Source organism: Mustela putorius, unplaced genomic scaffold (assembly GCF_011764305.1).
Source record: "Mustela putorius furo isolate JIRA1106 unplaced genomic scaffold, ASM1176430v1.1 tig00000174_pilon_pilon_pilon, whole genome shotgun sequence".
In the NCBI taxonomy this organism is placed as follows: Eukaryota; Metazoa; Chordata; class Mammalia; order Carnivora; family Mustelidae; genus Mustela; species Mustela putorius.
Genome location: NW_025421304.1, coordinates 39,771,708 through 39,798,116, shown reverse-complemented (window position 1 = coordinate 39,798,116; position 26,409 = coordinate 39,771,708). Strand labels below are relative to the sequence as shown.

The window sequence follows — 26,409 nt, the reverse complement described above, 5'->3', positions numbered from 1 at the left end:
AAATAGATTTCCACTTGTCTACACAGAGTGGATGCGGCTCTTCTCTCTCCCTCTCTTACGTCCCACACCACACTCCCTTCCAGTTTTGATTCCTCTGCTCTGTGTTCTCAGGCCCCTCTGCCTCCTCCCCTGACACTTACCCAAATCCTACCTGCCCTTCCAGGCCAAACTCAAAGGCTGACTTCGTTGTGAAGCCTTCTCTGCCTATTGCCTGCCATCTTGATTGTGTGTTTGTCAGACACTGGTCTAGTATGTGGTTTGCATGTGAGTCCCCAGCATATGGAGATGGGGTCTGAGAAGTCTTAGTTTACCTGTTACTGTGCATCACGAGGGCACATACCAAAGGCCCTGTGAATATTCACTTTCATATATGCGACTCAAATAGAATCTTTAGCCACAAGCAACTGGCTTTTTGGAATAAGAGGGAGAGCAAAACTTCTGGTGTGATTGACACAATGGACATCTCTGTTTACAAACACCGAGACCAATCCTGACTCCCCCATCTCAGCCCATGGCAGATCCTATTAGCTTTGTGTCTAAAGTAGACTACCTCCAGGATCTGACTTCTCATCCTTTCCCTGTTATCAGCCCAGTTTACCCTCATACCGAGGTTGTCACCAGTCTCCCATACTTGTGCCCTTGTCCCCTATGTCTGATCTCAACAGGGCAGCGTGACGATGTCATACTGTACCCTACTGAGGCCTCGGCCCCGGCGGTCCTGTCTCACCCACAGTAAAAGCAGGGGGTGGTGTAGGGCCCACGTGACTCCACACCATCTGTATCCCTACCCCCTGCCTGTCTCGCCCACTCTCTCTGGTCCAGCCCTCATGGCCTCCTTGGCCTTCCCTTAGAAACTTCAGGGCTCCCATCTCCACCACCTTCATGTTTTTATGCAAATGTCGCGGCCGCAGCGAGGCTCCCCAGGGCTGCCTCAGTACAGCTGCGGCTCTCTGCTGTCCGCCATCTTTCATCCACTTCCTGGTTTCATACATACATCGTATGCTTCTCTTTTTCCCAAAAAGTATATTATGTATTTTACTCAATTTGCTTCCTTTCTCCATGGGAGTGTCAGCTGCACAAAGACAGCCGTTCTTGTTGGTTCACTGCTGTACCCCGGCGTCTAGAACAGTCTGTGGATGTTACATTAGTAGCTTTTGAATGAAAAGCCATTGTTCTGTGATTAGGAAGCTCCAAGCAGAGCGCACCTGATGTCTTTCCACAGTCGCCTGGGGTAACAGGATAAAAGCCGTGGGACAATTCAGCTGTCAAGTTCGGTGATGTCCTCTGGGACTGTCTTTCAACTTGCCCTAAGAGAAAGAACTGTCCCACAGTTGCGGGCATGATGCCAAGATGAAAGGCATCAGTGCGCCTCCCTAGCTGCGGCACCTGCCTAAGACAAAGGACCGTGAGCTCCCCACTCTGACCTCTAATTGGACAAAGACCGGAGAATTCCAGGCTTTGGGGGTATTACTGACTTACTGTATGTTTAAATGTTTGCCTTCCCTGCCTCTACACAATTCTATTCTTCCCAAGAACACCTCTGGGTGTTACCAGAAGAAACGTAAAATGTAAAGATGCATTTATAACAGAAAAGTATACACTCGGTAGCATTTTAGAAAGTACTCACCACTGTCGATGGCTAGGAAGAGGGCAGTGTACACGCTGTTGTGGACAAAGGGCGACTCACGGTCCAGCACGGCTGTGGTGTCAACGGTCCCATTGATGGGATTAATATTCAGCCAGCCCGCTGGGTCCTTGTAAATGGAATACCTGAAAAAGAATATAATTCCCAAACAACATTCAGGTGACACTCTGAACAGATTCAAGAAATATTCACTGGGAACAAGTTCTCATGTGGGTGCCAGATAATTCTTTTTTTGATTTATTTGAGAGAGAGAGAGAATGAGAGAGTAGGTAAGCACAGAAGATGGAGGAGCAGGCTCCCTGCTGAGCAGAGAGCCTGATGCGGGGCTCCATCCCAGGACCCTGAGATCATGACCCGAGCTGAAAGCAGATGCTTAACCGACTGAGCCACCCAGGTGCCCCAGTGCCACATAATTCTTTACATAAATCCAAAACATCATTGCAGTTATAGTTGTTCATTCAGAAAGTAAGGCTGACCTCCAACTCTGCTCAATATTTTGGGCATGCGCCTCCTTCCTGTCTCATGACAAGCCTGTGAGGAGAGAGCTTGTATTGGTCCAGTTCTCAAAGAGGCCGAGTCAAAGCCATCCAAGTCCAGCTCTATTTCTTCAGTACCCTGGCTGTGCCCCATGTACAGATCCCAGGGAGAGGTGCTATGAACGCACGGGCAGGAAGCAAGGATGCTTGGAGGAACTGGCCATTCCCTCTGACGGAGAGTCACCCTGGGGACCTCACAGGAGATGCAGTGTTTGAACCAAGACCAGAGGAAAATGAGAATGAGAAGACAGGTCAGGAAGAGAGAGCAATACAAGTTAACACATGGAACTGAGAGATTCACTGGAATGTAAGTCCCACCAAAGCCAGGGTATTTGTTTGTGGTCATGACCCCAGCTCCTAAAATATTGCTTAGCACACACACAACACTCAACAGACAGCTGCCGAATGAATACTGATGGGCCAGCATGTGGGCGGTTGTGCTTGAGGCGCAGCTTCTCTGGGGGGACACTGAAGGTATAGGAGTTTAGAGAGACAGATTTCAAAGAACCTGAACCACTGTTGTAAGGGGTTTGGGTTCTGGATAATGGGAAACCGTCAAAGAACTTTAAAACATTACTATTTTTGGAGGTTGTCGTAAAAGTAATCCATGCTCCTTCTAAGAAGTTCAAACAAAAGGTGCACTAGGTAAGAAATGAAAATCCCATTTTCATTTGATCAGGAGACTAACTGAACAGGACTCAGAATTCTTTGAACTGAGTGGCTGGGATAATGGGGGGCTGTCCCAGTGACGTACGGCAGGTGCCCTAATCACTTCTGTACTTGAGCCAGAGTGATGCTGGCCAGTGTTCTCCTGCCATTCTTCACCAGTCTTTGAAATATAGCCCTTGGGGTGCCTGGGTGGCTCAGTTGTTAAGCATCTGCCTTCAGCTCAGGTCATGATCCCAGGTCCTGGGATCAAGCCCTGTGTTGGGCTCTCTGCTCAATGGGAAGCCTGCTTCTCCCTCTCCCACTCCCCCTGCTTGTGTTCCTTCTCTTGCTGTGTTTCTCTCTGTCAAATACACACACACACACACACACACACACACACACCCTTTAGGGGACATGAAAACTGATGGCTTATCAGCCAAGTAAAGATGCCCAAAGTCTATCATTTCTGCCATATACTGCTGACTTTGGTTCTAAGGACATTTCAAACCTGATTTAACTAACAAGAGTTTCGGGCAAACTGCCACCCTAATCTTCACAGTGGAAATCATGTCCACATCTTAATCCTGGGGACCTGTGAATGTTACCCTTTATGGCACAAATGTTGCAGGTCTAATTAAGGGGAGGATCTTGGGGTGGAAAGGGGCTTTTGGATTCCTGCACTACACAGAACCTTAGGTGTCCTCATAAGACGGAAGCAGAGAGAGATTTGAGACACAGAGAAGAGAAGAGGCAGAGACTAGACTATTGCAAAGGAGTCTCCCCTACAGTCTCCAGAGGGAGTGTGGCCTACCACGATTTTGGCCTGGTGAGTCTGATTTTGGGTTTTTGGCCTTCGGAATGGGGAAAAAATACATGTCTGGCCTCACCCGGTTTGTAGGACTCTGTTACAGCAGTTGTTATGGTGCCAATAAGAAACCAACCCAGCAGGTGTAATATTCCCTGAAAACCAAACCATAGAGCCTTCAAGGTCATAAAGTCAGGATGTGGGCCCAGAGCTGCTGTTCTGAACCCTCACACTGAGCTGCTTCCCAGCTGACTTACTGGAGGGCGGTCAGAAGACACTGGCTGAATTTTGGAAAAGCAGATACCTCCGAGGATAGAACGAAGATGACTCCAAGGGTCCTGGTTTAGATTTTTCCCGTGTAGGGGAGACCCGAGGCGCTGTCCACAGGAGTGTGAATTTAGGTCACCAGAACAGACACCGAGCACCTCTGCGTGCGTCAATCACGTCAAATCCAATTTTTCTTTTGCAAAAGCAGGTGAACCAGACCCTAGACTGCTGAACAACGCCAGGGAGTGGGCCCTGCTAATGCTTCCCACAGGCGGTGAGTCTGGTCTTCCTAGAACAGCCTTCAGTGCCCATTTCATAACAACAGTATCAGCAGCAGCATCTAACAGTAGACTAAGTGTTTACTACGTGGGAAGGCCCTTTTCAGGGAGTGTGCTGTGTCTACTCTTTCAGGCCTCACATCAGCCTTGAGAGGCGGATAATATGATCATTCCCATTTCACAGATGGGGAAACTGAAGAGAGGCTGTCTGCCATTCAGCTTTTCATTGTCTTACTTTTTTCCTATGAAACTCCAGGTTGTAGGTTTCTTAGTTTTCATAGAACTTCTACCATTTAAAATCTGCTTGAATATTAAAAACACACACACACACACTGGAAATTCTGGGACAGAATTTCTGTTTTGTTTTTAAAAAGGGAGCCATTTGAGTTTTTGCCAAGAAAAAAAAAATATTGTTCCAGTGCAAAAATAAGCCAACCAGCCAACACAGACAGACAAAGCACTTTGCCAAGGTCAGAGGTGAGTGCGTGGCGATGTTAGGATTTGCACCCTGGCTGTTGGGTGTCAGGGGCCTGCTCTTAACCTCTCTGCCCTGGCCACACAGGATCCTGGATGTCGTCAGCATCACATGGGAGGAAGGGCCTGGACGTTGGAGTGAAAACCTTGGACTTTCACTGTGTGACCTTGGGCAAGCTACTTGTCTGTTTCTGTTTCCTTGGGGAGGCAGGAGAATCCCAGGGCTCATGGGGAGCTGTGAGGGCCGGGTGGGGCCCAGTGCGAGGTGGGTGGCTCCCAGCAGAGCAGGTCACATGTGGTCCGCTGGGGTCAGGTCCAGGATGGGATCTGCACTGTCCCCTGGAATGTTTTGGGAGCCCCAGCTCAGCAGAGCCCCGGGGAGACAGCATCCTGTAGGTGCAGTGGTGGTGGGGAGCTCGGGGAATGGGGGGCGCTAAGGTAGTTTTCCTCATACTCCCTGGCTGCCTCAGTGATCATTTCCTTGTTTCTCAAAAACAGAAGAAATGCATTACTCATAAGAATGAACCGCTTTAAAAACACCTATCATTTCCACAGGAATTTTATTTCTTTCCCTGCAAACTGCTGTCTTCGAAGACAGGGCTGAAAGGCCTCCTCCCGGTTACTCTGTAAGAGTCCCCGGTTAGAAGTCGTGATGGCAGGAGGAGGTTCGAGTGGACCATGCTAGGCCCTGCGCCAAACTCTTCCGTCGGCACCACGTCCATTTCTGTGGTTCTGAACAACTAGATGAAGTTGGTATCGTCCCTGTTGTAAAGGTGAGATAACCAAGATTCAGAGAGGCTTAGCAACTTGTCCAGAGCAGCACAGCCGCCGTGGCGGAGATGGAATTGTGCATGGGTGTGCGGGACTGTGGGCGCCAGGCCTGAAGGAGGTGCTTTTTGTTACTTATGCTCAGGGCCAGGTGTTCGCTGTTCCGTGTCCTTCCGGGCCACGGAGAGCGCCTGGCCCCTGGCGACACCCAGAACATTCAGTGGCAACCTTCCTCTGTTGGTTGCAGTCATCAGAGAAATGGGAGGTGCAAAGAAAGGCAATCTTTGTTTCCTGTCTTACCAGGTAACACGTTTGGAGCTGATCCAGGAGTGATTCGTGTCAGTTCCATGTATTTGAAACAAGAAAAAATTTAAATGGACCATATTTTATTCCCTGATTACTCAAATCAGACTTCAGAATATAAATAAAAACTGAATGAAATTATCTAGCTTTTTATGTTGGCAAAGAATCGATACTCTGTTTCTCCCTAGTCGTGGTTTTGATCTCACGATGTTACAGTTTCATGGTATGATGAACTTCTCTGCTTGCTTCTCTTGCATGAGGAGAGTTCAGTCTGAACTTGGTGAGGCTGTCCACTAAGAACCGTGCCCAGTGCACTTAGGCCTGTCCACATCACCCTCCCAGAGAAAGCAAGGACTTAGGGTTTCACACAATAGCTGCTCACTGTTTTACTTCCTTTAAAGAATAACCAGGTAGGGGCACCTGGGTGGCTCAGTTGGTTAAATGATCGATTCTTGATTTTGGCTCAGGTCATAATCTCAGGGTTGTGAGATCGAGCCTCACGTTGGGCTCTGTGCTGGGCATGGAGCCTGCTTAGGATTCTCTCTCCCCTTCTCCCTCTACTTGGAATCCCAGCCACAGACACAGAAGGACAGGCACAGCCCCCCCACCTCCCCGGTCCCATTCCTGAGCCCTCCTGAGCAATGCAAGCCAAGAGCTGGGGGCAAGGCCCTGAGTGTCGGCGTGATTTTCCCCCACGCCAAAGCCTATTACCCCAGAGGGGAGTTAGAGCAGCCGGGGACCACCAGCCAAACCGCTTTTCCACTTCCTGGGTGAAGGGCCCTTTCGTCAAATCATCCCCTTCTGACCGGTTCACCAGATGCTCTATGTAAATTCCTGACATTTTCAAAGCTGTCTTTTAAATAAAACTTTTGATATAAAAATACCAGCATGCAAGATGTTTTCCGTGCTTTTAGGCCTGAAAAATGCACATGACTTATTAAATTGGAATTTCCGGGCAATTTATCTGTAATGTGAACTTTGCTTGTTACAGGGGAAGAAAAGTCAAATTAAAAACGGGACTCATTTCAGTCCGTAATGTGGCTTCACAGGAGCTGCTCAAGGGCTTGTCGGGATTCGGCCTCTTCTGGGTATCGGTCTCGGCAGACATGGGGTGGGCTGGTTAGCAGGGTCAGGCCGCGCCGGGAAGAGGGGCTGGGCTCTGCCAACCATGCTCGGACCCTACACCTCTCCTGGGAAGCAGGTTACTGTCCGCAGGGCCCCAGCGGAATCGGAAGGAGATCACCAGGCCAGGGGCCAGGGCCAGGTATCCACCCAGAAGGACTTCCAGAACCAGGGGCTGCCAGCCTCAGCCCTCGTGGGGCCCAGGTAGTGACGGAAGGAAGAGACGCCCAGGTTTGACAAGGTCCTTCTATAACTTCTTGGGTTCACTTTCTGTGACATGGGGGACCCGTAGTTGTTCAGCACAGATACCAAAACCACCTGGGTTTAGCATGGTCTTCCTTTTATATTAGACTTAAAAATATTACAAAGTAAAACACTGCTAATAGTGTAGGGTTAGCCAAGAGGATTGAAGCTGTATTAGAGCACCAGAAATGGGCAAGTTAGGTAGATAGGGAGACTGGAAGACAGATACAGATGTGGGTATAGATATCTAATATATAATTATATACCTGGCATATATATTAGTTAAATAGAGATCTATCCATCTACTGAGACAAATATTTTATATATAATTACATTTATGGCCACCCATATATATGTTTGGAAATTTACTATTTGATACAGATGGTAGGTTAGAGTGTTTGCAAAAGCTAGACCATTCAACAAATTCTACTGACTCCTTATCCATTCAGAACAAGGAAACTGGGTACCTTTCCAATGTTTTGGACCCTTGGGCATGTTAGCATATAGGAAAATGCACACGGAGAGGTCCGGGTATCTGTTTATAGACTGGGAGCTTGGATTACCTGGAGGAGGGGGACTTGGGTTGGGACTCGTGTCAGGGGGACTCAGTCCAAGCTCCCTAGGGCTTTGTTAGATCCTCGAGAATCAGAGAGGGCTGATCTAGAGCAAATACTCGTCTGGGAACCATCAGAAATATCCTGGATGCTATCACGTATTGTAAGGAGGGCTGGTGTTTTTTGGACAAACATATGAGCCGCACTGTAGTTCGCGAGGGGAGGGGCAAGATGGCGGAGAAGCGGGAGACCCTGTTTCAACCAGTTCCCTAATGTGAGCTAAATACCTACCAGAACACTCTGACCACCCAGGAAATCAACTTGAGATGTAGGATTATACACTTCTGGATCTCTACGGGGGCAGAAGACACCAGTGGAGAGGAAAAGCAGAGTGAGAACCCTGGGACTGAGCTTGGATGATAAACAGAAGGGGGAGGGAGCCACCAGAAGTGATACCCCAGGACGAAAGTGCCCTGTGAGCAGGGACCAGCACTAACTTGGAGTCTGGCTAAAGCCCTGTAGTTCGCTCTCAGAGAGGAGTCAGTAAAATGGAAAAGACTATGAGAGTCTGGAAGAGGAAAGCAAGAAAAGGAAGAACACAGAGGAATTTTGAATTTCTACTGAAGGAGGCAGAGGATCTGTAAAGCCACAGGGAAGAAAGGAAACAGGAGGCGCACCCTCAGCTCCCCGCTTAATTCCAGCTCAGCGGGCTCCCTGTGTGCTAGATGGGACGCCTGCTTGGGTGATGCACATCAACCACTTTATTTAAAAACAGAAGCAGAAAGTAATTGAATTTCCAGCAGAAGGAAGTACACTGTTTTGAAATGGCTCACGTAGCTCTGGATCTCCACGCAAAGCAAAGGGCCTATTTCAAGTCTCCTGACAATACATACAGACCAGATTAAAAGGCCAGTGAATCCGAGAATCCCATCATGGTTCAGAGCTTGCGGAAAGCTTGGGGGGGGGGGCAGGCAACCAGGGCACCAGCGCCAAAGAAAGCAGTCTCAGTAACAGGAGGGACCCTCCAGGGGTGTGGAGATACCACCGTCAGCAGATGTGGACGAGGGAAGGTAGGGACAGAGCTTGCCTAGCCCAGCATGGGGCTGGGGACATCCATGGCAACATCGTAGCTGGAAAAGGGGAGGAGCTCTTGACGTCTCTCAGCCCTTCCCCGGAACCCCTTCTCCCAGGGATCCCAGAGTCCCCTGGCGGAAGCCGGAACTCATCCTGCACGAGGCTCTACCAGATTCCAATTCTGACCATCCCATTCTCTTGGAGGCTGCTGTCTTCAGATGGTCCGGAGGTGAGGCCTGGTTGGTTCCATCTAGAAATTCTGACTCCCACTTTAACAATAAGCAATGCACGGTCATCCCTAAGGAGGCCACTCCCTGCCCCTGCAGTGGACCGAGGGAGGTTTTGTGCGGGTCCATGATCTCTGCTCTGTTGCAGGAGGTAGGAGCTAAGGCAGTGGGATCATTTTTTGCTTGGACCACTGCACTGCACCTGACTCCTTGCTTTCATTCTACATACTACATTCCATTCTCCAAACAGCAAACAGAGTATTTTCAGTTTTATATCCTATATAAACTGGGTCCCTTGCTCAGGATCCCCCAATGGCTTCCCACTGGGCATCGACTAAAATCCCAACTCCCGGCCATGACTCCCAGGCCCTAACTCCCCACACTCATTTCCCGATTCTTTCCTTGCGCTCCCAAAGCTGTAGGCACACGGTCTTCCTTTGGTTCCTTCAAAACACCAAATCCATTCTGGCCTCAAGGTTTTCCATGTGCCTCATGGAACGTGGCTGCCTTAGATGTCCTCATGTGTGTCTCGGTATCTGGGCTGAGGTCTCAGCCCAGATACCAAGGCCTCTGGGTCCCCAGAGAGACCGCTGTGAAACGTTCCATAAGAAGCCTGTCTCCTCACCTGGCTGGCTCCCCAGCTGCCAGTGTGAGCTCCTTGGGGCAGGGAATGTGTCCCTCTTCCCCAGCCCTCTGTGTCTTGCACCTAAAAGAGCGTCAGCACACACAGAGTGGACACTTGGTTGTTGAATGAATGAAAGAAAGTATAAGCCTTCTTTCATACACTTTGGCCTGTATCCTGCATGATGCAGAACCCTAAAGGAATTTGGTCCCGAGGTGTCCATCCAACCCGCCCATGGGCGGACCTCTCTCTCAAGAGGACTTCCAGACCATCTCACTCATTAGAGCCAAACCCCCATTGAATGCTGCTCCAGATGTCCCTTCAGTGGGCTCAGACCTTCTACGTGATGTCAGCAGGGACTCAGGTGAGTATGTACGCCAGGGGTCCCAAAGATGAGTGAGTCCCAGGCTCAGGGACTCACTAGAAGGACCTACAGGTCTCACGATGTCAAACTTAAGGCTAAGATGTATTACAGCGAGAAGATGCAGGGCAAGACCAGCAAAGGGACAGGCACACGGAGCAAAGAGGAGGGGAGCAGGTGCCGGCTTCCAGAACTTTCTCGTGGGGGCTCACACTGCACACACTCAATTCCCCTGCAATGTGTTGTAAAGTGTTGTCCACCAGGGCTGCTTGTTAGGGGTCCCCATGCCCCAGGCTTTTCCTTGGGGGCTGGTCATGTGGGCACCATCTGCCCGGCACATAGCAAGATCCCTGTTTTCCAGAAGGAAAGCAGGTGCTCAGCGTAAGCCCCATTTGTTTGCACAAACACTGGAGGCTCAGGGAACTGTCCTTCTCACCTAGCACCAGGAGAACCCTCTAGAAATCCAAGTTTTCAGATGCCAGCCAAGTCCGAACCGGGAAGCAGTCCTTCCTGGAGACCCGCCTCAGGCCTGCTCGGCTTTCGGGTTTCTGTACGGTCCATGCTCAGAACAGGGAACCTGGCAGAGCAAAAGCCGCTCTACTTCTTTCTGGAATTCCTTTAATTCCTATTTCTCCTAGAACCATTTTAGTTCTAGAGACCGTACAGCGAAGGAAGCTGGAAGTCACAAAGGAACACATTTTGAGGGCAAGGTGGTAGGGGGCTTCACCCCCTCTCGCGAGAGGGTTCACTTCCTTGTGGAACAAATATTGGCAGCGTGTCAGACACCAAGTCTGGTTCTGAGTAGGCAGCAGTGAGTTCCCTGCTTTATCGGAACTCATCCTCTAGCAGCGAGAGAGGATCTTAATGAGGACTTGCACAAATCTTTACTTAATGACACGCATGACGAGGGTGGCAAAGCCGGTCGGCTCCCCATAACTCACCATGTGCTAGCAAGTTTCCTGCCGCGCCTAGAGTTGGAAGTCCACGTTCAAGGACCACCAACCGGGTGCCACACAGTGGAGGCCCATCATGGCCTGTCACACTGCCCATTGCCCTGGGAGGCAGACATCGTCACCTCTGCTGTCCCGAGGAGGAAACAGAGGCTCAGAGTGGACCAGCAGCAGCCCACCTGCATCATGTGGCTTTAAAAAGAATTTTATTTATTTACTTACTTATTCTTGTCAAGTAAGCCCCACACCCAGCCTGGGGCTCGAACTCACGGCCCCAAGATCAAGAGTCGTGTGCTCTACGGACGGAGCCAGGTAGCCGCCCCCGCCAGCCAGGGCCCTCTCAGTGGCAGAAAGGTGGCCCCAGTGTGGATCTCTCCGTCTTCCTGAACACTGTCTCTGTTTTTGCTCTGCCTTAAAAGTAGCCTACGAGGCTTGGAAATTTCCCTATGCCATAGACACTCCAATTTTGGCTTCTGTCAAGTCAGCGACCTTGCCGAGTGTGATAGGGCCTCTTGATTTCTAAGATGTTCTCCAGCTGGTTCTGGCTGACCAAAGTTTCAGGGCCACCACTCAATGCGTAATGACCAAACTGGGAGCTGAATCCCTCGGGCAGCATCCCCTGGTTGGGTTTTCTTAGACGGGACTGGAAACTCTGTGACACTTGTAACTGCATGATAACCTTTCCTAAGAAAACCCCCAAACTCTTCAATACACACACACACACACACACACACACCCCCATTAAATCGACATAACTCTTTCTTAAAATCCCATTTGTTTATTAAAAAAAATCATACCTTCAAGAAAGGCTTAATATAATACAGCCCATATGTGCATTTAATATGTTCATGTCTAGAAATTCTCAAATAACCTAGGCTCAGGCTGGTCTTCGATTCAGAAGCGAAGACTGACAGCTTTTAAATTAGACCCAGACCTGCCACAGGGACACGCAGCTCAGCCGCGGTGGACTGCCCGTAAGAACAGGTCCGAATGGGACTGACTCTACAAGACAGGGGCTCTCAGGCGTGTTCTGCTTCCACCGACGGGGACCGAGGGGCCGGCTGTAGCACTACGGTGTGTGCAGAGGGTTCTCATGAATTCAAGGGGTGCCAGCAGGAAAGCCTTTTTCTGTTCACTCCCTGACCTGCCCCTCGGTTGTGATCCCTGCGTGGGTCGAGTCTTCCCTACGACAGAAGGAAGCTGACACCCCTGGGGAACCTGCCGCTTGCCAGCCATCGTGCATATCATCTCCGATGAGCCCCTGTCCCCTGTTCAGGGCGAGGCAAATCTGCTCCTTGCTTCTCCCAGCAAAGCTCAGGCCTGTGCTCCTGCTCGAGGCCACTGATCTTGTGATGGGACTTTCTGGGCCTGCTGTGGCAGGGCTTTATTCCCATTTGCCAACTTATTCCAAAGCTTATGCACAAGGTCCCCCACCCTGCCCCAGTTTTGAGGCCTGCGCAAACACAGCAGTTACAGAAAAAGGGCGCCCCACCCTCTGAGTGCTGCTCCTGGCTTACGAATGTCTTTAACGGACCTCGCCTTACTGCTTTAGGCCGAATCGATCGCCGGGAAATACAGGGAAATACAGAAAACCAGAGTCGTCGTGCAAAGCCACAGATTTAACAACATTGGAAAAGTCAGGAAACTGGGACCTCACAGAGTTACTGAATATGGGGCTTTCTTCAATAATTAGCTGGGACCTCTGGAACTCGAGATTTCTGAAATCCAAGGACATACTTGGCAACTCTAGATGAAGACATGAGTTAACATCTCCCATGTGGGTAAAAGTATGAAACAGATGGCTTTAAAAACGCAGTCACAGGAGGGTTCTATTATTAATTTATCGTGATCACGGTTACTGATTTCATCATTAACGATCAAGCCGGGCTCGCATGCGCAGCCGGAGCAGGGTTAAATTTCCCACCTCCGTGTGCACGTGGGTGGTTTTTCCCAAGCCCTAGAGACTGCACTCAGAAACGGAGAGGATGACTTGGGAGTTGGGTACCGGTTGGTAGGACCCAACCTTTCCTCAACGTGAGGATATTCACCCATTTGTGGGGTTATGCGATTCGTCTGCTTTTGCTGTGTTTTGGGGTCCGAGAATGCAAACGGGAACAAGGCCCTCGAGGTCTGTTCACCACCCGAGGTTTCCACTGAATGTGTTGTGAGTCATGGTCATGGTCTCTAACGCCCACCCCCGCTGAACTGCAGTGGTCCGCAGCCTCACTCAGTCGGCCCCATGCCCGGGAGCATCCCACGTGACACAGATCCAGCACGGAGGACCACTGAGGATCTCACAAAAGAGGCAGGGGCCGGGAGGAGGCGCCAGCCATGCGGGGCAGGGCAGGGATCCGGTAAACCCAGGACAAGGCAGGAAGGAGCAGAGAGAAGCCAGTCACCGGCAGAAGAGAAAGAAGATTCCGTGTAGAGGGACCTCGCGAAAGAGGGACTCGAGGAGCAGGCGACTAGGAGAGTGGAAACGGACGGAGCCCTCGGACGGCTTGGGAGGACACCTCTTTCGTAACATGCGGGGACCAGCTGAGGGTGGGGTGTGGCCGTGTACTGTCACGGATGCTGCTGGAAAATTTACAGCCAAGGTAACGCAACCGTTGGTTCATCTGGATGCACTCTGAGAACACCTTCTGGTAGGGGTCAGAACAAATGTAGAAATAAATCTAGTTTCACCATATCCACCCAACCCCCAACCCCAAAGTAAGATCTCAATGAAATCTTTTCTTTTTTGCTTTTTCACTGGATTTTGGTCCCCACTTTAAATCAGTTCATGGTCAGAGGCCCCTTCCGGCTCCCCGGCTTCTTTAGATGAGGGCTGTTGGCGGTCCCTGTTCTCCAAGGACTCGTGATTCAGAGCGCGTGAGCTGGATGAGGGGGTGGTGGGAGCCGGAGTTTGGGGGCTTCTGAGCCCCGGGCCGATCGGTGCCCACAAGCCTGCAGCCGGGACGGTCGGCAGCTCGACGCACCCCATGCCAATAATCATTCTCAGGAGGAGGAAAAAAAATACCCGCTAAACCGCCTCCAGAGAAGCGGCCTTTCTGCCTGGAGAATCTCAGCGTTCGTAAATAGTTAGAACCTAAGGCGCGGTTCTCCACACGACCTCCGCTTTGCCCTCCAGCAGGTACCTTCTGTCTTGTGGCATTTCTCACACGGGGACAGGCTGCTGTCTGCTTGCTCACTCTCTCTTTTTAAAGATTTATTTATTGGCTTTAGAGACAGTGAGTGGGGAGCACCAGACTGAGTTCGGAGCCCGACATGGGATTTGATCCCATGACCCTGAGATCATGACCTGAGCTGAAACCGAGTCGGGCGCTGTAACCGACTGAGCCAACCAGGCGCCCCATGGCTTCTGCTCTCTTAATCAGGCTTATTAAAAGGAGGTTCTCCCTTTAACATCCCGTGGACTCATTCTTAGCACTCCCGGGGCCCAAATACAGACGGCCCACATTGCTCCCATCGAATTCTTTAGGAGTCTCAGGTTTTGACAATGGCCCAGCCCCCATGCCCACCCCAGAGCTTGCTCCCCAGGGGTCATCCTTGTGCCCCTCCTCCCTGGAGCTAATGGGGCCCTGGTGTCCCTGGACCACCCCTTGTCCTGATAGTCCACCTGCTGGGGCAGAGCCAGGCCAGGGTGGCTGGTGGGAGGGGCCAGGATGGCCAGTGTAGACGGGTCTCCCAGAGGGCATCACACAACCAGGGAGGGACCGAGCACCATATCTGGGGGCCTGGCCTTGCCCCACTCACTTTGGGAGACTTGGGGTGACCCCGTCCAAACAAGGGCCTCCTCTCCCCTGATGTCCAGGACAGAGGCTGGGATTCCTTCCCCGCCCCGCACGCAGCTGGATTTCTCTCGGCCCCTCCATCCTTCAGCTTCTGAGCCGTCCCCTGTCCCTTATTCCCGTCTGGCCAGCAGAATTCCCCACTTCAGTTTCTTACCAAGCTGAAGGGCCGAACAAAATAAGAGAGTCTTGGCGTTTCAGAGTTCGGGATGGACGTCATGTGGCCCCGATCGGGGGGTCCCCCTGCTCAGGTCCCAGGGCCATTCGGCTGTAGGCCAAGCTCCACTTTTGTGCCCGTGAGCCAGTGGTGGGGTGGGGGTGTCTGGGCCAGGCGCTCAGCCTCCCAGGGTGGGCTGGCTCGAAGAAACAGCCGCGCTCACTGGGAGAGCACGTGTGCGTGTCAGAAGGGCCGCGTGGGAAAGTCCATCAAGCCCTGTGCCTTTGCTCTCAGCGCAGATTTGTACCGGGTGATTCACTGGCAGGCCGCGGCCTTTGCTCCAGCACCTGAGTCTTCGAGCCCAGCTCAGACCAAGCCAAGCAGAGGTATCGGCCCTTTGGAGAAGTCGATAAATGAGGCGGCTGCCGCAGGGCGGCGGTGAGATAGATGGCTAAGCCCTGCATCCTACCTTGAAGGTCAGTGAATGCGGGCTGGCGGCGGGCGGGACGGCACCGGGGCGTTTCCTGCAGGCCGCCGAGCTGGGCTCAGGCGAGCGGCCTCCTCCCCCTGCCGGAGCTCACCCGGCAGGTGATCGTGAACACCTGTTCTGGGCCCCACGCTCTGCTGGGGCCTGGGGAGAGGGCAGTGAGCCAGGCCGGAAGCTCCCTGCCCTCGTGACCCTGACGCTTTGCTTCACTGCGGGCCTTTGCCACCTGATCCTCTACTCTGCAATCCAGGAGGTGAGTGCCCAGGGGAGGGGCTGCCTTCCTCTCTTCCCATATCCAGGGGCATCCGTCTGGCCCTTCGCAGGCCTTGGTCAAGGGCGGGTGAACAGAATGGCTGGGGGAGGGAATGAGCAAGGTGTCCACGTGGGAGAAGCCAAGGGAAGGACCCTCGATGGCGTTCCATGGGGTCAACGTCCCCAGGCGTGAGGGCAGCCGTGCGCCTGGTCCACGTGGGAAGCAGTAACTTTGCGGCAGGTGCGCGGAGGCAGAGGGTGTGACAAAGGAGATGAGGGGCCTTCTGGAGCCCTGACCCCCCCCCCCCACTGCATGAGGATAACAGCTGTTTCCACTTGCTTAGCACATACCATCACCTTATTCTGCTCCCAAAGCCCCCGGGCTCTCCGCCCTCCCAGGCTTGGTGTTAGCCGTTGGTTTCTGCCAGGAATTCTGACCCAGCTCTTTGCTTGGCTGGCTCAGCGTCACCCTTCGGACCTTGGTCCAAAGACACCTCCCTCTTACCCAGCCCATCCGGCGGCCTCTCCCAGTTGCCCTGCGTCCCAGCATGCCGCGCGCTGTCCTGTTGGCACACGCTGCTCTGAGCAAGGGCCCCGGGAATACGGTCCCCTATCACACGCGCCAGCACGGCCTGTCTCCCGGCCGGCACGGAAGCCCAGCAAGGAAGACCGTGGCCTGGACCTGCTGTCCTCAGGGCGCAAGGAGAGCCGAGCTGGTGGTGGACGTTGGCAAGTATTTACTGGATAAATAAATAAGCCGTAGGGCTGAGTTGAGATGAACTATAAGGAGGGCCGTCAGGCTGCACCGAACATTTACTTTGAGGCCTGCCTGTTGTTTTATATCGAAGGCAGTCTTCACAATCGGCCTTTCCCGAGAAGGTCGCTGCGGGTCACACAGCAGCCAGGTCTCCCGTGACCTCGGAGAGAGTCCCTATAAGAGATTTTTATTCATTTGATGTGTTTTCCTGCCTGAAATCTAGAAAAAGGAAAATCTGTACTCTTTGGATGAGTCAGCCTCTTCTAAAGTGACTTCCCGCGAGACTCAGAAAAGAACCAGGAAATTCTTTGCACTGGTCTTGATTGTTTCGATTTTTGTAAGAACTTCACAGATGCTTTTAGTGTCTTGAACTTTTCATGTAACTATGATTAAATTGAAGTCTTGGTTTAGCCCAGAAGGTGGAGGTGTCTTCCACGTTTGTTGGTTCCTAAAACACCATTCCAGAAGGAAATAAATGAAAATCCATAAAGCTGCACATGCTCTTTGATCCAGAAACTCCTTTTTAAAAATAAGTTAGCCCCAAGCAGTAGTTAAAGGGAACAATTTCAGAGAGGTGAGGATACTGGCTTAATAAAGTCAAAGCTGTCCCTCCTCTGCAGGACTTCTCAGAGCCTTGAGTAAGCAGATTCAGGGTGTGAACAGCTGAGAAAGGGTCTCAGGAGAAAGCATTACTCAGGTTTATTTGGCAGAAATATTTAGCTACGAGAATATTTCCTCCATCACTGCTTATTGTAGAAAAAGTTTTTAAAAGTACCAGGAAACCGTCTACGGGTAGTGACTAGTTGCCCAGAAAATGAAACAGTGAGGACAATAAAAACAATGATAGCCATGATGTGCATGGCTAGATGACTATGTGTGTGGAGTGGAGATGACACGAGAAACCGGATCTTTACACTATGCCATGATATGTGCAACCGAGAGGACCACAGGCAAACGCCGGGCACGCTGGGTGCCTCCTTGTCATAAGCAGCAGTAACTGATGACACTGTCTCTCCTCCTGAGTCCAAGGTCAGCCTCCCGGCCCCTCCCCACGCCCTGCCCTTTCCACTCCAGGGCTCAGTGTGTAAGCCCAAGCCCATCCCCCAGCCTGGCTGAAGAAACACCCTGGAAGGTAGTGCTGGTGGTAACTGTGCTAAGAGTAACAGGAGAGATGAAGAGACCAACACTAAAACAAGGCGTTGGTCGTTGTTCCAGAAACTTCCTGAGCGTTGCACAAGGTTCTGCTCGTTTAACTCTCCAGCAGCCTCACGGTGTTGCTGTTACTGCTCCACGGGATGGATGAGGACCCTGAGGCACAGAGAGGCTCCATCCTCGGCTCCAGGTCACACAGCAGGCTGGCGATGGAGGCGGTGAGAAGGTGGTTTCTGCAATGTCAGCCCCCAGTGTGTGGTATTTCGCTCCAGCAGGCTAATCCACCGCGACGTCAATATTCGGTTGAATCACGAGGCTGCCATTCTAATGGTCAAAACCTGCCGAATCCCGGCCATGTCCTACGGCCCCATCTCATATGTAAGTATCTAAACGATAGAAGTGACAGGTCGGGACGGCGTCTCTTTCCACTACTGGCCGGAGTTCTCTGAGGGCCAGGAGCCACGGCTGCTTCTCTCTGTGTGCCCGTCTCCCCGGACATCCTCTAGCATTCTGTAAGCGCGGGGGGCCTATGAGTGAGTTGCTGAGATAATCATGTTGAATTCCCATCGCACCAGCACCTTCATATCCTTTATCACATCCGTAGCGTATCAAGCATAGTTCACTCATTTAGAAGAATTAATTTGTGCATATTGGCATCCGCTGTTGAACCGCTGGCTGTGACCTTTCCTTGTCACTTCATAGGAACTCAGATTAAATGTGTCTTCACAACACACACACACACACACACACACACACACACACAGCCCAGGGTCAACCAACCCTTCCGGGTCCCACCAGGGCCTGCGGGGCCAGCGGGCAAGCGGGTGCCTTCTCTCTGGGTCCTGTGCGTGCACCAAGTACATAAGCCCCACATTCAAGGTCAGACTCCGGAGGCAGAATGTCTGGATTCCTCTTTTCATGTACCACGCCTGCTCCTGTCCACCCAGAGGACAGCCCGTGGCATCTGAGCACGTGATGCTGCGTGATGGGGTCCTGCTCCCGGGAGGGGCCGTGGCTCTGGATACAGCCGAGCGTCGTCAAAGCTTTTGTTGCACAAGAGAAACAAGGAAAGCCCCTTCCGGCAGGCATCGAGCTCTTTCCTTGAAATGCAGGAATCGTGAAACTGACCCTCGAGCCAAACCTGTGAAAGTGGGAAATGAGCAGAGACAGGAAAAGGCCGCCATCTCCTGGAACCACTCGGGTCTCTCCCTGGCTCTGTCTGCTTTGACCACGGAGCCAGGGTGTCAGCGGGTCCTCTCAAGAGACTTGTCATTCCCAAACCTGGTCAGCCCTTGGTCCTCAGGTCTTGAATACACCCTGTCTTGAAGACCTCTTTAAAGACGTCTCTACCATTTGGCCATGACTTCGTCTTTCAAAACCTCTCATGCCAACTTCCTAACAGTCTTGGATTTTAACATCCCCTCCGTTGACATTTTATTTTGCAAAGTCGAGGATTTTTACCTTTTGATACGGGAAGGTTGGACGTTGCTCCCTGGAGAACTGAGGCAGTGATCCATGGGACGGACGAGGTGGTTTGTGGCAAAGCAGCGGCATGCAAGTTAGGGTCCCGGTGACGAGTGAACAGGTGTTTGCTGCAAAATTCTCTCCACATTTCTGTACGTTGGACAGCGTCCGCAAAGCCGAGAAAAAACCGAGAATGACAGATGTGTCTTTTCTCGCGTCGCTAAGCACCTCCCAGTCCACGTTCAGGTCTTCTTACTAAGGGTCCAAGAACCTAAGGGTCTAAGACTCCAGTCATGGGCCGGGGAGTCCCCACAACGCAAATCCACAGAGACGGAAAGTCAGGGAATGGTTGCCTGTGGCAGGAGAAGTGGGGGATGGAGGTTATGGCTGAGCGGAGCGGGGTGTCTTTCCGGGGGGAAGAGCATGTCCTAAAACGGACAGTGGTGTTAGTTGCACGAAGCCGTGAATACACTAAAAACCACTGAATTGTATATTTTCAATGGGTGGATTGTGTGGTGCCTCAATTATGTCTCAATAAAGCGGTTAGTTCTAAGAACAACACTTTCAAGGGAGTGAGTTCACCGTGGATTTCCAGGTTGTCAGAAGACCCAACACCCTTCCCAAAACCCTTCCCGTTCCGCTCTTCAGAATATTCTAGAATAGTACAATTTGGTAGAACTACAGAGGGCAAAAACGAGAGAGACCTTTTGATTGTCTTTCATCTCTGCCTGCTTGGGATACGTGTTAGCCAAAGGACTCTGGGGGTCGCTTCTACAGGATCTTCATTCACGGTCGTAGAGACCACGGCAGAACGAGCCAAGGTGGACCCTTGCCTGGTGAATGAATGAAGGAACGCATGAGTGAGGGAGAGAGCAAGCCCTTTGCCCTCCGCTGGGGCCTTTCTTATCCATCCTCCCATTGCCTTGGAATGAAAGTTCACTTCCTGTTCCACGACGCTGTACCCTCGCGCTGCCGAGGGGCTCCTCCCGACCCCACACAGAGGCTCTGGTCCTGTCACAAACTTGGCCCATGACCTGATGCTCACTCTCAGGCCTCGGCTTCCCCACCCACCAAAGGAGGCAGCGGTAAATGATGTTCCCGGAGGTCCCTCCCAACGCGAGTAAGTTATGACAGCCTTTACCAAAGTGATCGTTATTCATGGACGAGCAGAAAGTTATAAAATTATTCCTGGTGGGCAGATTCAAACCAAAGTCCCGGCAGATTTTTCTACGCGCCGTGCAACATTTTACGGTACGGTCTAAGTGCAGGGAGTAGAAAGGCAGCCATTAAAGGTGAGAAAAATCAACATCTGGGAAAGAATGCCAGTATGAACGGCTCACTCTGACTGCAGGGGGATAATTTTTTTCCAAGTAAGATCATGAGAAGTAGATTTATGTCCCCAGATCCAATGCAAATGCAGGATTTGTACAATAACCATTTATCAGCTCCCAAAGTGCTGATTTATTGGCCCGCCACCCCACTTTGTATTCTGACGGGCTCAAAAAGTTAACTGACAACCCAGAAAGAAATATCCTCCGACTCATTGCAGATGACGGGTTATAAATGAGCGCAACTTGATTTTCTGCTCGGCAAAATTAGCGTTTTGAAATTCTCATTAGAAATTAGGTGTTAAAGCTGTTCCCAAACTTGACTGTTTGGCCTGTTGCTTTGTTCGTTGTTTTAGTCATTTTGTTTCCCGACCACGTCGGGCAAGGAAATGATGCTTTTGTTTTAGAACATTCTGGGGCGACTTCTTTGTCTCGATTTAACACCAGATCACCAGCCAGGCTGTGCCGAGGCCGTTACGGTGCTGACCCCTGCACGGACCTCGCCCCCACGTGGGGAACGTGGGCGATGTATAGTCAGTCCCAGAACGAGGGGGAGCGGGACGATGAGCCGATCAGCCCACGGCCGTGCACTGAGCCCCTGCCTCATCTAGGAGGCCCTATGCCAGCCCAGAGAGGGCGGAGGCAGACGCATGACCTGGCTCCTAGCAACCTGCCCCCACCCAATATTAGTGGAAAACCCTAATTCGCGTTTCCCAGATTGTGCGCCCCATAGTACTGGATCATGAGTTCAAGGACATGGCCCCGGGCCCTCGTGCTGGGTTCTTGGCTTGCTAAGTCCCACGGAGGGCCTAGGCCTCTGTGATTTGACCACCTGCTGTGGGTCTTTGATGCAGCCGGTCTGGGTCAGGCATTTGGGCTTCACTGCAGGCTTGGGATCCAGCCATTCTCCTAAGACTGAAGCCCTCGAACAAAGGGTAAGTGGAGTAGACCAAAGCGAAGTCAGCAAGAAGGTCAGGACCCTGTTGCTAACTGGGGGAAAGGCCAAGCAGCTTCCCTTTTGCCCTCTGAGTCCGGGTCACCTGCAAATCTCTTGGCTTCCGTGTTTCTTTTCTTTCTTTCTTTCTTTTTTTTTTTTTTTTAAGATTTTATTTATTTATTTGACAGACAGAGATCACAAGTAGGCAGAGAGGCAGGCAGAGAGAGAGGGGAAGTAGGCTCCCCGCTGAGCAGAGAGCCCGATGCGGGGCTCGATCCCAGGACCCTGAGATCATGACCTGAGCTGAAGGCAGAGGCTTTAACCCACTGAGCCACCCAGGCGCCCCTTGGCTTCTCTGTTTCTTGACTCTGTTGCGTGTCCTTGAACTCTCTAAGCTGCAACTCTAGTCCCGGCTGGCACTGGCTTGGAATGGGCCTCCTGCCTCCTCTCTCTGCTCCGAACGTCTGAAGGAGCTTTTTATAAAAAATTCAGATCTAATATAACATCCTTCCACGTTCAGTCCTTCAGGCATCTCCACTGCCCACATATCAAGGCTCAAATTCTAGTTCAGACTAGACAAGATCTTCCGCGGTCCTGTCTACTGGTTGACTGAACACACCTAGCCTCAGGGCCTCTGCCTTTGCTGTGTGCTGGACCCGCACATCCTTCCCTTGGTCCTTCTTCAAGTCTCAGCACGGCCCTCCCTTCCTTCTGGGTCCTGTACGAGCAGATACAGATGCGCCTCTCTTTTTGCCTTTGTCACACGGTCTTGTTTTGTCTCTCGAATCACACTGTCAGAATTCTTGTCCTAACAACGGTCTGTCCCCAGTAGCTATGAATTAAGGGTCTAATTCACATTTGTTCAGTGAGTAAGGGGACCCAGAAGGGAGTCCCAGCGGTAGGATGATTCCTACTGGAGCTGATAAGAGGACTGGGAAGGCACATAGGGTATGCCTACATCTTCCAAGGGAGCGGCTCCTAGCCAGGCCCCATCTTGGAATTGTCCCACTTATAGCATAGCCCTTGTTCAACCAGCGGCTTGTGTCCCTCCTGATCTCTGTTCATCATTAATCTTGTTCCTTTGAGGAGCGTAGCTCTGCCCAGGTTGGTGAGTGGGGGGGAAGGTAAAGATATGCATCTCTGGGAGAGGTCCTAGGAGTCCTTCAGGGGGACTGAAGGAGATGGGCTCTAACAGAGTCAGAGGAGTCTTGAACTAGGAGGGAACCTCCCATGGCCAATCTGAGCTTGTCTGGCTTCCTTCACCCATTCATCCCTCCATGCATCCGTTCATCTACCCATGCGTCTATCTGTATATCCATCCGTCCGTCTGTCCATCTATCCCTCCATCCGTTCTTTCAGCATCCATTGTATCAGGCTCTCTTCTGTAGACTGCGATTATGACAGAGCTGATGTTCTAGAATCATAAGCAACACAGAGACAGACAACGCAACAACTTCAGAGAGTGACAGGTGGTCTAAAAGCCCTCACAGTGGGTAACGGTACAGGGAGGCTAGGCAGGGTGGGCAAAGTTTTTTTTAGTGACGGTGACCCAGGAAAGCCTCTCAGGGGAGATGACAGATGAGACAGTTAAGTATAGATATGGGAGGGGGACAGGGCTTAGGACAGAGGAAACGTGGCGAGCCGGTGAGTCAGGGAGGAGCGTCCGACTGGGAAGCAGTGTGGGACTAAGGGGCAGAGCACGGGCCAGTCATGGGGATGGTGTTCAAGTCCCGGCTCAGTCATTTCGTCTCTGTGGGCCCCTGGGAGAAGCACTCACGTTTTGGAGTTTCTGCTTCCCTGTATATAAAACGGGGACATGAAAACCTTAGAGTGTGGCTCTGAAGATGAAGTCCTGAGTGCGACACGGCCCTTGGCACAGGGTCGGTCCCCAGGCCCAGATACCTCCACTCCTTTGTCAGTGAAAGTCACAACACTTTTCACATCTGCGTCATTAGACAGGCGAAAAGATTGATCGCCTTGGTCCTGGTAAGCAGATTCAGACTGATACCTCTATCTGATTTCGGTTGCGTTCCGTATTTCAAAAATGCTCTGTGGACTTCCTTTATTATGCATGCCGCCTGGTTCTCGGGACCGTGACACTGGAAGGTCGCAGCTTGGCTCTGGGCTCAGAAATACGGCAGCTGTCAGGCGCGTGATTTAGGAACTTGGCCTTCCTCCGTGGAGCCGCGGCACAGTAAAAGCAAGCCAACGATTTAATCTGTGGCTGCTGAAGGAAAGTGGAGAGAACCGGAAAGCTGCTATATTAACAGCAAACTTTCTCAGCGAATGTTTTTGCGGAGATGCTGTCGCATTGCCCGGCTCCCTGCCTCCCGTGGCCTCCAGATGGCCCGGCATCTGGAGGAGGGACTGGAGAGTCCCAACAAGAGGCTGAGACTCCCCCAGACCCAAGGAGCAAACTGTATACACACGCCCTGTGAGGGTGTGGGACGCTGGGACACACACACACACACACACACACACACGGGCCCGTCCGCTCAGGTTTGCCGCCTTAGGCTTCCCGGCCAAATCACATCTGCATCTTCTTATTTTCCTGGTCTATGTCCACAAGTGCATGGCTAACGGTTCCACATGTGCTTCTCTGGGGAGACCCGAAAAGCCCAGATTAAGTCGTGTGTGTCCACTGCCGTGGTGTACACACTCCCCCTGACCGTGGCTGATTCCAGATTCCGTGCGCCGTGGCGGGCTGCCGGCACCTGGGAAAGCTTGCACACGCCGGTTCAGGGATGCTGCTGTGACGTCATCACCCTGACAGCGACAGCGACCCCATGGTCTGCCTGGGCGCTGGGTCGGGCCCTGTGTGCTTGACGTCCTGTGTCATCCTCGCCATCGTCGTTTGGGGCAAGGACTGTTATTCCCACTTCCAGGATGAGAAAGTCGAGGCTCAGGGAGATCGCGTGGCCGGCACAGGCTCACCGTTAGAACGTGGCAGAGCTGGGGCAGCAGAACACCTGCTCCTCTCGTGAAGGTCCCTGGCCCCGGCCCCTATTCCATGTCCTCGACTGTCTTCCTGGGTGAGTATCTTGCTTCCGAGCGGGCTCACGATTATGGGGTTCCTGGCAGCTTCCCATAATGCTCTTTGCATCTAGAACCCGTCCACCCTGGTTCAGAGCTGGGTCCAGTTGCCTTAGCTGGGCTCCAGAGGGTAGCCTGCACCTCTCACACCATTATCCCTCCATTCTAGCAAAACGCGTCTCCCCACGGTGCCCGGATGAGCCTACGATCATTGCTCTCCCTTCCCCGACAGCTTATCCTTTCCCCCTTAACGGTGATGGTCCATTCAAATCCCGCCACCTCCTACCAGCCCTCCTGGACCACCTCAGTCCCCGGATCTCTTCTTCTCTTGGGCTTCTATAGCATTTATGCCTGGACGACTAGCATGGCCCTCAGAGCCAGTGGCTTGTATGGAAACTGTTGTCACCTGGGCTGGATTTCTTACTACGTCCAGGAGACCACAAGCTATCTGAAGGCAGAGACAGTGGGGTGTACAGAATTGTCAAAGAGCCACAAAGAATCACTTGCTCAGACAGGGGTCCCCTCACTGTGCCTGGAACAGAACGTACCTGACTTCCCACCGTAGCGTACGGAGAGGAAGGGCGCTGCTACTCTAGAGTCTCGGACCCACCCACAGCCTTACGAGAACAAACCCAATCTATTTAAATATATTTTAAAACAGTGAATCTCATTCTCTCGCCACTCTGTACTGGATTTAATTGCCACAAAGAATAGCAGAAGGCAACATCTCCGCGGCTGGGTGTGCAAAAGAGAGGCGTTCTTCTGGGTTCTGGGTAAGGCAGAGAAGATACATCATAGGGGTGCCTGGGTGGCTCAGTGGGTTAAGCAAATGCCTTCGGCTCAGGTCATGATCCCAGGGTCCTGGATTGAGCCCCGCATCGGGCTCTCCGCTCAGTGGGAAGCCTGCTTCTCCCTCTAACTACGTCTGCTGCTTCCCCTGCTTGTGTGTTCGCTCTCTGACAAAAAAGTAAATAAAATTTAAAAAAGATACATCATAATTCTTGCTCCGATTCACAGACACGTGGAGGCCAGTTGGGGCTGCCCAACCCAAATTAAGCTGTGACCTTTGGGTGACCTTCCCGGAGCCTCACAGGAGGTTGGCCACCCATGCCTGCCCAGTGCTCATCACCTAGCCGTCCCTCTGTCTGCTCTAACAGCCACTGTGACCAGAGACAGTGTGGAATCCTGATGAGGCATAAATACAGGGCTACCGGCGGTGCAGGTGAGAGCCAGACACAGGTGTGAACGCCCCGCGGTGGGAAGACTCACGCCAGACGACCACTGCCTCCCACCCCAGGAGCACACCTCTGAAGCCCAGTCCCTCTCACACATGCCTGTCGTTCACATGGTGTCATGGAGGGACTTCTGCTCAAGGAAAGAGGCCGTCGCAAGGCCCCATGGATTTATCTTCCAGAAGGGACTGGCCCTGACTCTGGGGATGGCACTGAGTCCACCTCTGGCTCTCAGGGTGTAGCAGTCAGTGAGGGCAAAGCTTGACAGATTCTGGAATCTAAATGTCACTGCCCAGTGCGCCTGCTCGACGACATTCCATGGGACCATGTGCCTCTTGGTACGCATTTCTCTTAAGAAACTGCAGAGACTGGAGGAGATGAGTGAATTGGTTATAAGAGACATGGGCAGAGCCTGGCCCTCCTCCCCCTGTGGCGCCCACAAGCTGCCAGCTCCTCCGTTTCTACACCTTCCCTGGTTCAGAGCCCTCTGCCTCCCTGTGCCGCGGGCTAGAAGGGCCTTGCCAGCAACTGGAGGGGCTGGGGTAAAAACTCCCGGGCTCCTTCCCTCCCTGGCTGGAATAAGTCTCCGTGGGCTCCTGGGGATCCCACAGGGGGACCGAGCCCCCTTTCTCACATGGTGGCCGGCGGGACAATGCAGGCTGGTTGCCTCCCCTTCCCTGTCCCGCTTCCCTCTCCCTTGCCGGCAGGTAAGACATCTCCTTCCCAAATGGACTGTCTGCACCCAGATCCTTGTCTCAGTGTCTGCTTTAGGGCAACCCAAACTAAGACAGTTGTGTCAGTAGAACTCCTATCAGACAGGGGTTAATTCTTCTGGAAACCACCTCCTGGAACGGCATGCCATGTCTTCATCGAGGAGAGCAGGGAGTTAATTCCACTTGGCTCCCCTGGGCATCTCAACCCTGTGCGAGGAAGGGGAGACTA

The 26,409-nt window shown here is 52.2% G+C and overlaps 1 protein-coding gene across 1 annotated transcript in view; it reads right to left on the bottom strand.

The window, feature by feature from the left end:
• Nucleotides 1–26,409, bottom strand: part of CDH13 (cadherin 13) — a 981,609-nt gene that overhangs the window by 28,772 nt on the left and 926,428 nt on the right. Inside the window, exon 11 of the mRNA XM_013056985.2 lies at nt 1,628–1,770. Coding sequence (XP_012912439.2) covers nt 1,628–1,770 — 143 coding nt within the window. The remainder of the gene's footprint in view (nt 1–1,627; nt 1,771–26,409) is intronic.